At 38.7% G+C, this 11893-nt stretch overlaps 1 protein-coding gene across 1 annotated transcript; it reads right to left on the reverse strand.

Moving 5' to 3' along the window:
- Positions 1-1118: 1118 nt before the first annotated feature.
- On the reverse strand, positions 1119-11480 carry LRP2BP (LRP2 binding protein). Its single transcript, XM_009277431.1, has 8 exons — positions 11294-11480; positions 10924-11036; positions 8756-8869; positions 7087-7229; positions 6896-7001; positions 6205-6428; positions 3030-3195; positions 1119-1241 (listed from the first exon to the last, which is right to left on the reverse strand). Exons 1-8 carry the CDS (start codon positions 11478-11480, stop codon positions 1176-1178), a joined length of 1119 nt encoding a protein of 372 aa, XP_009275706.1. The 3' UTR covers positions 1119-1175.
- Positions 11481-11893: the final 413 nt, after the last annotated feature.

Here is an 11893-nt window from a genome sequence, read left to right on the forward strand (position 1 = left end):
CTTAATGCACATCTAAATAATTAAACATCATGGAAAATCCCTAGGTGACACTCATTACTTTCTTTTAAGTTCAGTACAGTTGTGCTCTTAGAAAAACTGCTTGCAGTTGACTGGCTATATTGTAAGGTACATAAAATCCGTATGCTATATTTAAATCAGTGTTTTTAGTAACATCTAGCCTTCTGTTCCAACAGTTTCAAAAAAGTTTTCAAGTCACGGCACAGTCCTAAGAAGCAAGCCGAATTCTGCACACACACAGCTTTACGAGTAAATAGGTACTTAGAAATGTGCAAGCTTACCATAGCAGTCAGTAAAATTTACTAGTGGTTAACCAAAGTATCTTTTGATAAGATATTCAGCATAACATTGCTCAGGCACACACACTCCTAACCAAAAGGTTTTCAACTATTTCTAGTATATCAGAGGTAGTGTAAATGCAATATGAAGAAGGATTGAGGAGAACAGGCCTTGTGCAGAGGACGTGTATTGAATGTTTCCCTACTAATGGGGTTTTTTTCCATAGTTCTGTAAGTAGTATTTTCTCATTTTAGAAGTTGACATGGTTTGAACTGTAAAGCTTGGTGTCATACAGGCCGATTTCCAACTTTGAATCTCTGCAGTCGAAGAGTAAAATGTGTTAAGACACCACGTAAGTAGATCTAGGTGCATTAGAAAAGTATGTGAAAGAAAGTATACACACTGCTAACAAAGGTAAGATTTAAAAATGGTTGTGACCTGTGAATGGGCTGTATGTGAAAACTAGACAAGTTTGGGTTTTCAAGCTTTTCAGAATATTAAAATTTAATGTTTAAATACTAAAAATGCAGAAAAGGGAACAACCATTTTTATTTGGTTTTGGTTTGATTCATGTGCTATATAGCAGTATGACGTGAAGAAAACACAGGACATCTGTCCCAGTAAAATGTCCTGAATAAACCGTAAGTCTTCAGTACCGTTTTAAAGTCTGCCTTTGCCTCATCTCAGTTAAAGGAAGAGTGTGAGCTTTTTGCTTTCTCTTTTTTTAGATAAAAAAGATTCAGTAAATTGCATTAAGTAGTACTTTATAGAAAGTTGAAAAGCAAGCAGTAAGTGATGACCAGTCTATAATTGCTGGAGATTAAAGATGGTTTATTGTAGGAAATACATTTATATACCAGTCACAGTTAAAGGAAACACTAAATTCTCCCAAGATTAGCTGCCAGTTCAAGGTCAGAAGCAACGGCAGGATCCAGAAGGCATGCCTTTGAAACCAAAGAATAGGGAGTTCTAGTTTATAGCTAAAATAAAATTGTATGTTGTCAATATAACATAAATAAGGCCTTTACATTTTGTTGGCATTATCTGAGATAATCAACTTGTTAAAATATTAAAGAGTTAATATATTCAGCTTTAAATCCCTGTTTCTGATGCCACGTAAGAAAAATTGAGTATTTAAAATGAGCATACTTGACTATAGCGTTAGGCGTGGTTTTATTTTTTTGTTCTGTTTGTTGGTGTGGTATGTGCTGGCACCACAGTCAGAAACATAAATCTGCTTGCAGACTGGATGAGTTTCATTCACTTCCATCATCTGTTTCAGTACCCTCTGGGATGCCCATCTTCTCTTTCTCACCTCTTTCAAAACTGACTGGGTATAAGAATGGTAGGTCAAAACCGCAGCTGAGCAGTTAATTTAAAAAGCAGACATGATTTTAATTTTAAGTGGGTATAATTGTACAGTTAACATGAGAATTATTTTCCAGGTACAAAAGAAACTGAACACACCCACAACTCTGTCTTTTACTTGTTCCGAAGTTACTGCTTCAGGTGGCTTCCTTGTTTGCATGTAGAGATGCATGGCACCAGTCAATAACAAGCATCGCTTTTTATACTAAGAAGCTAGTGGCATTCCTAGGTCAGTCTCAGAAGTACACCTAGTGAATGATGAGTGAAAGCTGTCATTTCCTTTCAGTTGTGGTGGTTACGCTAGACCTGATGGAAGACAGTGGGAAGGGCTATGCAGCAATTTAATCCTGATGGGCCTAGGACTACTGGCTATAGTGTTCATAACATCCCAGTTCACATTCCTTTCGTGATCTCCCCCTCATCCTATCCTCTACAACAATTTTCACAGCAGGAGAACAAAATGTTTAAAATGTATGTATTCGGAGGATCACCTGCTCTGCTAGGCCTCTTGTATCAGTGGCTTCCCTGAGTAAGGAGCCACAAAAATTGTTATTTGATAATTTATCATTTACAGAACTCCTTTATTTGGATTGCACCAAGCTGGACATGAAAGTATTCTACTTGCTGAAACAAATGGTCTCTACATGCACAGAAATCACAGAGTCTCTCTGAAGCACAGATCCAATCTTGCTACGCTCCCTTCAGTTGGCATAATCATCTTGCCTTGACTGTACCTTTAAGCATCACTGATATTATTTAGCAGATTCATCTTCTGGAAGCCATTATTGATCTTTTTCCTCAGTAATAAATCTCACTTCAACTTTAGAAGTTTCAAAAAAAGTGACCTATTTGTTCCCCTGTGTATCAGTAACAGTAGATCCTCAGCTATCGCTAAAAATGTAAACGTAAAAGTAAGCATGATAACCAGTTACGACTGATTTAAGTATGGTTAATGAAGGTTGTAATTGTTAGAGAATCTGAAGTAGAGGAAAAGTTACAATTTTTCAGTTTGAGAGAATGACAGCGAATCAGTTGGGGATAAAACTATTCAAATCATTTAGCTAATTTATCTTGCAAGTTACCAAGCTCTGCTGTGGTGATTATCGCAGATTTCTTTTTTTTTTGTTTGTTTGGCAGAATGCATTGTTTGCTTAAGCAAGTGGGCAGACAGTATCCTTTCAAGACTATTTTTAGTAGTTTTCGATACACTTTTATCACTCTTCATTTTCTTGCACAGATATTTTTTTTTTTCTGCATAAATAACGTTGGAGTCTTTAACCAAACCGCAAGTTTGAAGACTCAAATCCAAGGTATCGCTCAATTTCATGAGATATAAATTAGTCTGTAAGACCTTCCCAGCTTACCTTAGAATAGTATTTTTTAGCAGCGGCTTGATCTTGCTGTACCCCCAGGCCGAGCTGGAGGCATCTAGCCAAGTAGAAAGCAGCCATAGCAACCCCCTTGGCTACATATGTAGGAAGACAATCAGTTATCTTTGCTAGCGCATCGATGTCGTCGTTTTCTGTAATCCTGTTGTCGAATTTACAGCATTAGGTTAGAGAAGGCCATTTCAAGCAATAATTTGTCGACCACGTATGACTTGACAATGCTTCCTTTCCATTTACATCATTATCCAAATTAAAATGGAAATTTACATGTATTTACATGGATTCTTCTATGCAGTATTTGATTTGAAGTTAGTCTTATTTGAATATTGTCATATTAAATAGCAAACAAATATGTAACTTTTGCAGTCACTTTCACTATAGTTATACTAGTTATAAAAGGTAGGATGTTTTACACTAATTATTCTTATTAAAGTATTTCATGGAAATTAATATATATGTGGAAGAAAGGCAAAGCTCTTATTTCGTATAATTGAGCAACCTCATCTAGTGGAAGATGTCCCTGCCCACAGCAGGGGGGTTGGAACTAGATGATCTTTAAAGGGCCAACCCAAACCATTCCATGATTCTAAAATTCCAAGTTCTTACTAGGATATTGGCAAATCATAGTAATCTGAAGATCCTGGACATACTTGAGGGCCTCAGGTTATAAGACCCACTTATGACGACCACTTACGACTGCTTCAGCTCAGTTATTTTCTTTCTCCTGCATGCATCTGTCTGCTTGCTGTCACCTTATTTTCAGCATGTTGTTTTTATTAAGAACCGTTTTAAGAATCAGAGGGACAAAGTGAGCATTGTTTTAACTATCGGGCTATAATTACCTAGTATTGTTACTATAATATTAGGTACAACATTTTCTAAGTGGGAATTGGTTTTTTTTCTGACTGTTGTCTTAAAAGAGAAATCCCCGAGCCCCATATCCTTTCCAGATACCAAACAGTAATTATATGCTTCTTCACACATCACTTTAGTTTTTTGTTGTGTCAGATAGGCGCAGACTTGACAGAAAAAAGAAAGAAAAGTGCCAGTCATTTCAGTTTATAGCTACTCTCTATAAATCGGTGTTTATGAAAGATTGTTCTGAAGTAACCCTCTGCAAGTCAGCGCTTGCTAAATCACTTGAATGGGTTGAGAGCAATGTTCTCCCACCTAATTTGGTCCCATTAACAAATACAGTAACACAGCGGAAAAAAACCCCAAAGACTTACTAGCAAGAACATTCAAATATAATAACGGTAACCTATTACCTCTTTTATCTTTTCTGATACAGCATTTTTGCCTTCCTTTCCAAAAGATACACAGCAGGATGCTGATGCAAATAACACTACCCAGTCAAGTCAGGCAAAAATTCTAGTTCAGCACAGTTGACTTCAAGAACATACCATAGCAATGGGTAAGTAGAACTCTATGGGATAACAAAATCGTTAGTGAAGTATCAGTAGCTAATCTAGACTCCAAAGACTAGGCAAGGTTATACTGCACATAATCACGTAGTGTTTGTGTGTTTGTACATAACGTAACAAACCGCATAGTTGGTATGAACATAGAAGGACAAACACATTTTAGCAGAAAAGGTATTGATGCTTGATACAACTGGTGGAACTGCTATGAGATTTTTGCCTCAAGGCCAACTGCAGTCTCAATTAAGTGGAACTCTGTCAAGGATGGCGGCAGTATCTTTTGGTTCAGAAATTGTCATTTCTGGCTGTAGTATGGGATTTCATTGCTATTTTCTGCAATCACAATTGCAGCTGATGAAGTGCAGTTTACTTCTCTGAATAATCTACCGTGCAGCATTGGCTGGAGGGGATGCACTCCAAGCATAGAAGAGCTAGACTAGACTGCATAGCTATCGGTCTACTTACAGTGCAAGAGAAAGAAAAGCAGCAGTTCAGAGAGAAAACTATCCTTTTCAGCAATGAGTACAGCAAACAGCGTTCATTGCTGAACTACTGAATTACCAGAGCTGCTGCTATGCAGTGGCATATACAGGGTGCAGCTTCTGTAAGATGGTAAATTGTGACACATTTATTGCTGGGCAGCAGGAGCTTCATAAACATACCGCAAAAAGCACCAATGCTGTTGTGTGTAGCTTGTATAAGTAGTCAGTTAGCCTATCTGCATCTTATTTCCAGCAAATTAACTCTGATTGACAGATTGAACTTTTAACATATACTGGCCAGCTCTGGAGGTCTGTCACAAAAATGTGCTGTTTATCAGCTACAGAACTGGCACCAACATTGCTTTTCTCCTCCATGACTAGTTCAAGATACAGAAACTCGATACAGACTGGCTATTTTAAATATTGCAGCCTATAACAGAAGTTGCTATTTCTGCAATACACAAACCACTCCAGAGTATGTAGGTAGAGCAGCGAGTCCCACAGTGACTGCCTGTGAAAAGGCAGTCAGTGCTCCCCAGCTGCGGCTCAGACCAGCACCTCTCTGCGAGCAGATAATCACCAGAAACCACTTGCGTGCAGATGCCTATTTTGTGGTCCAGGCTTAAAAATGCCAATGCGGTATGCATCCCCATAAGCAGCAACTGATGAAAAGCTAAAGGGCAATAACTTGGCACTGTGTGCAGCAGCTACTTCTAGGTCCTAGGCCGTGTTGCCCAGAGTGCTTACTGCAGGATCCCACCCAGTGTCAATGCTTGCATGTCCTGTAAAGGACACAGGAACTGGACCAAAGCACGTTGAGCCACAGAGTAAGGAAATGATGGGGTGGAAGACAGTGGGTAGAAATGACATTAAGATGGGGGATGTGGAGAGTGGAAGAATTCTTGTAGGGGTTTAAAAGGGAATGGCGGCGAAGGCAGGAGCCTAGAGCAGATTGTGGACTGAGGAGACAGGAAGGCAGGGCTGAGTGTGGGCGTCTACTTGGGATTCTAGTTCAGGGCTGTTTTGCTTCACAGGATCAGAAAAAAAAGTTGAACTGTACTGAATAATTGGGAACCTTATAGTATGAATTTCGTCTGTAGTTTGCTGTTGCCTCTTTAAAGATGAGGTCTTGCAATTCATTATCTCAAACGACCTTGAGTTTGAGACAAGAGCGTGAAGTTAATCATTTTAATCTGAGTTCCATGGTCTTACGTGAAGAATTATAATATAAAGTGAAATTAACTTCACCTTTTGGCTACTGTAGCAGCTGTTGAGTAAAATTTTCTACTGTAATAATATTCCACAAGATGGCCTTGAGCATAGATGTTTCCACGTTCTGCTGCTTCTCTCAAACACTTCAAAGCAGCCTTAGTGTTTTGACGTACACCTTGTCCATGGAGATACATAACACCAAGTGCACCCTGTGATTCCAGGTTGCCATTGCCACATGCTTCTGAATGCCAGAAAAAGGCCTGAAAAAGAGGCACAAAGCTGGAGTATATATTCACTTTAGCCACTTTTCTTGCATACTGTTTCCATAAAAGCTTTTACATTAACCAGCCTATAAAAAGTGCTTATACATAAAAGAAAGCAGAGTCCTTGTAAGGCTTTTAAACCTGCTTCATTTACTGTCAGAGCCATCAATCAGTGACACCTGCTTGATTTCTGAAGGGTACCAAAGCTGACAAAACTTTAATCCATTATATCCTTCTCCCTGATACTCCCAATTAAAAAAAAAAAAAAAAAAATCTCGGCTAGCAGTGTCAAGTGAGTCAAAATGAGGGATTCTGACCATCTGTTCATACAGGCTTAAATGGATGAAAATGCCTAGCCGTACTTAAAATACAGTTTTCAGAGTCAAATATATCACTGTACTCTCTCTGTGAAATTAAAAATTAATTGGAACTCATGAAACTGAAAAGGTACAAGTGGGCTTTACCTTCTTCAGATCTTTTAGAACTGACACAGAATAAAGCATTCCTAAAGTACTCTGGGCCTTCACGCTTGCTTTTGGGTTCCCATGGTCTGCAGCAATAAGCCACAACCTAAGAAAATGGGGACAAAGAAAGTTTAAGTAATACAGCATCTTAGCATCTTATACTCATCAGGAAAATTACTGACTGCCATTACCTTTCAGCCTCTTTAGTTGACTGCTTAACACCACATCCTTCGTAATATGCTCTGCCAAGATTGTATGCAGCTGCAAACTTCAAGTGTCTTGCTTTCGGGGAATCAGAGTCGAGTATTTTCTTCATGTATTCCACTCCCTTTTCCTAAAATTGAGATATTGTAATTATTGCATTCACACTGGGAAGAGGATGAAATAACCTGAGAATCCACTAACTTCTGCAACACAGGTTATTTTTCCACTTTGAAGAAAGGCTGTAGCATACTGGTAGGACAGTCTGGAGAACAGTGTCATACCAAAGCAGAACTGATCTTTGGTTATTAGACAGCCCCTAGATTTTTGACTCCAGCCTATTTTTAATGTGAAATATTTTCTTATAAATGTTCACCTGATATTACTCTTCTTCATGGATAAAATTTTTCTCAAACATATTCTTGTGCTTACATAAATGAATGTCACATCCTAAACTTGCTACATTTTCAATTTTAGACTTCCGCAATCTGTTTCATATTGCATGATGTATCTGAAATCATAAAACAACCTTAACAGAAGGCAAAGCGATACAATAGCACACTCTGAAGTACCTCCATTAAAAATACCTTAGATTCATAATGGACAAAAAATGATAATGTTAAATAAGCAAACGGAGAACATTGCATATGGGCAGCTGTATGCTGTATCATCCAAGGACCTCGTAGGTATTTTGGAAACAAGACTTACATTGTTAGGATTTAGCATGGACACCCTGTTTAAATACACTAGAAAAAGTCCTTTATAAAAGGTTCCTCTTTTATTCACCTCATATTGTAATACACAAAAAAGAAACTTTGCTAAAATCCTTATTTGCAAGTAAACTAATGCAGTAATTATACAGGCATACAGAACAAACGAACCACCTCTAAAAACCAGCAGAGTATTTTCTGCTCTGCTGACAGTCCTCTAAGCACCAGACAAGAATCAGATTTGTTAATACAGTTTGGTTCCTGCCTTGTTATCTACCCTTTCTTTCATCCTCCTTGTATTCTTTCCTCATACCACTCTTCAGGATCATGTTCTCCACTAAATTAACTCTTTTCTTCTTACTGTAGCAATATATGCCTTTGTCTTCCTTTTTTGTAATGTAATTCTTCAATTTGAATTCCTCAAATTCTTGTAATTCTTCATTTGTCTAATTTAAAAATATTTCTGCCAACCACTGGCAGAAGCACGATCTTCTTTAGCATCCGTGTTAAGAGAATAGGAAGTACCTTAACAAACATCTTTGTGCAACGGATGTTTTACACTTTGAAATACAGTTGTTTGATTTCCATTTTTACACATTTCATTTTCATTTTATGCACTACTTATTAAAAAGTAACAAATTAATAGCAATTTTTAAACATAGCTTCCACACAAAGTACAAACAAACCCTTAGAAGTTATATTTTGAAATATAAATTATCTTAAGTATTTTCCAGATAAACCTGTTTTATTGTAGCTTTTTTTGAGAACTTCTGCAGCCCAGAACCCTCTCCCTTTAATGATGCTTTGTAAACATCTGTACTTTATGAAGCTAATTCTAAACCAAAGACCTGTTTATTTTAAACTAAATAATCAAGCTTATAAAGAAGCTCTTAGTAATTACCAGCTAATATTAAAAGAAAAGTAAAAAGTGTACAGCTAGGTTACTCACAGGGTCTTCTTTAGTGCCTAGTCCATCATAATGCATTACACCAAGCTGATACATTCCTTGAAAATCCGTATCCTTGATTTTTTCAAATTGTATTAATGCTTCTTCATACAACCCCTGGGAAAGACAGAATAAAGGATGAAATACAGAGAACAAAGAGTACATACGGCAACTTAACTCTCCAGTATATAATCTCTTACAGTTTTTCAACCTGGAGCATTTCCCTCATGAAAAAAGAACAAAAAATTGCAACCATAGAAGTGGCAGAAAACAGAGTAAGTCAACAACCACAAGAAAGTTGGACAGGATGGAAGCACTTACGACTTTCAAACAAGTTTTCATTGTTTAGTATACAAACATCATCTCCGAAACCAAAAGATGTTCTAACAACCTTTTTTCCCCTCCCCCAAAATGCCATCTTTTTAATTTAAGGAGATAAGAGTCTAATTCAGCTGCCCTGTCCCATCTATCTGACATCCCTTAACTTAGGTGAGCTATTCTTACACCTTGAGGGTTTCAGCGTCTGCTTTTACATCTCAACTAAGGGTTGGTTTCACAAAGACTAAACTCGGCTGTCTGAAGACTTCATAGACCCACCTGTCTGCCCCACATTTCATATGAAGGTGTAACCTGCAACAGCAGAGATACTTTCACTTCTAAGAAGGAATCTTAGAGAGCATTTGCTTCTGCTTTAAGTCAAAGAAGAAACTATATTTAAAAATACACAGTTGTTAAACAACTTTGTTAAACACAGTTACAACAAATGTAACAGTTAACTGAGCCAGGTGTCCTTACTAAAATATTTTTATGCATGCATGTCAGTATACTAACTAAAAATTATTGAAATTAAAATGTTCTTCTCTATACTTTTCCTTCGAATTCCCTGTATGCCTTGATAAAACAGTACCAGACTGCAAAAGCTTAGAACTGAGCAATCGTTTGACAGTCAGTCAAACATCCTCACGATGACAAAGCACCCCTTGTTAACACTGTCCAAACTATTAATTGTCTAAACTGCTAATTGTCTCACCAGCTTAGCTTAGCTACAGCTTAGCCATGATGACTGTATGGACTTTGTTTTTCTAAAGAACTCTGGGAAAAAAACAGTGCCTTTTTTACAACCAGCTGTCATGAGTATCAAAAAGAAGTATGGGAGGCACCTGTAGTCTCTCACCTTTCCTGAGGATTTAGTGCTATAAGGAGGAGTCATATGGCTCTGATCAGGCAGTGATTTTTTCCTAACGTCTGAAATTGCAGTACTATGAGAACATGCATTTTTAGGCACTACAGACATATGTCCAAAAATCTGGAAATTAAAACCTGCTGAAAGAATAAATTTAGGGATGGACAGCAATGTATAACATGGACATCCAAGCCAGCTCATCAAGAAACAGGTCTTTTGCTCCATGGGGCCAGTCTTGATCATGCCAAAAATCAGGCAATTCATTAACAAAAACATTAAGAAGGATAGGGCCCAGAAAGCAGAAACCCTGAGTGAGTTAATTCTGTTCCTGCTGCAAACGCCAAGACTGATTTACACTGTGCCACTAGCTGCACTGTAAACAGTACTGGATCCATGCACATCACATTTGAAAATACGTGACTCGGTACTTGTACTACATTCTTTTCTGTCTTCCTGAACTGGGTTATTCTAATTTTCACAAGAAATTGAGGATTAAGTTCACCTGCCAGCCAGTCTTACGCTGTTCCCTGAGCATTTACTTTCAAATACGTGGGCGACCAATTTTAGCCAAAGTGGGCAGGGACAGAAATCTGAAAGATAACAAATTTCATCAAAACTGGTGGCTAGGTAGGGAACAAAGATCGAAAGCTGTGTCTTGGGTCAGGGACCAGTACCACGTAACTGAAAACACCGTGTGTTGGCCAGTCAGCTGACCAAAAAACAACTCGGCTTGGAAGTTAGCTGTAAGGATAGGCTGCTGCTTACTTAATGGTCCTTAGGAGGCCTGGGAGGGAACTGGAAGACGCCACTAGATGCTCGGGGAAAGCATAGGAAAAACTTACTCAGGGGAAACGCCTGGTGATTTTCATGGGAAAAAAAACAGGCACAGGCATCTCTTGTAGTGTTTTTAAGGTGTCTCTTTTTCCACTGAAATGGTATTGAAAATTGTCAGCTTTATAATATTTACTTAAAAGAAGGAAACCACAACCTCTTCGTAGTACAGTTGTCCTTTCAGAAAACGTGCCAGAGGATCTCCACCTGCCGTTCTCTTCGCCAACAGCTCCTCTGCTTTTGCAAATAAAGCAGCACGGCTGCTGTTCTCTGCTTAGAAATAGACATACATTTGTTTTTTTCCCAAAACAGATGGAACAGCATCAATGACCACACTAAAGGTCTGAAGCTGGCGGTGTCCCCTTTTTATTACATTTTTTAAAAGACTAAGATGAAAGAGCGGGCTGTTTTATAAAAAGGAAAAGTTCAGTGAAGACAACCTGACCCTTGCGAACGTTAAGCTCGCCGCGGAAGAGCTTAAAAGCAAACCTGGACAAGAGAGGGGACTTCTTCGCATCACAAAATACCTTTCAACGTCTGCTGGGAAGCAGCGAGGCTGGGGCAGCCCCACAGGCCCGGGGCAGCCTCACGGGCCCGGCTCCAGCCCGGCCCGCGGGGCCCTGCCGGCTGTGGGGATAACGTTTCTAGCTGTTGGCCAGTGCCAAACAACGTGAAAATGCAGGTCGGGGATAGGACAGGCTGCGGTTTGGGCATCCACCGGATCTTTCCCACTACCTGCTGGTCCTGTTGCAAATTAAACGCAGGAGCCCCAAATGCTCTGCAGAAAGCGATTATAGGCAAAACCAAGAGAAACTCTGAATGCAATTCAGTTAGAGGGGCAACAGGCCGTGAAACTTCCATCTAGCAAATGGGACTTCACTACTTCCAGTGATCAGAAACTGTTCGCTGTAACGTAGTTTGTTTTCCCCATATAGATACTACAAAACTCAGAAGGATAATTGAGGGAAATGCTGTTTGAAGCTGATTTCTCCTGGAATGTAAGGCATTGTTTCCACTTCTGGAAATAGCTGCTGGCTGTCTCTCTTATAAAAAGGGATATAATAACCAAAATGTTGCGAGAGTGCTTTTAAAATAATCTTCAGCTGCATTCCCAGCTTTTTTTTTTT

This window comes from Aptenodytes forsteri, unplaced genomic scaffold, assembly GCF_000699145.1.
Source record: "Aptenodytes forsteri isolate BGI_AS27 unplaced genomic scaffold, ASM69914v1 Scaffold65, whole genome shotgun sequence".
NCBI lineage: Eukaryota > Metazoa > Chordata > Aves > Sphenisciformes > Spheniscidae > Aptenodytes > Aptenodytes forsteri.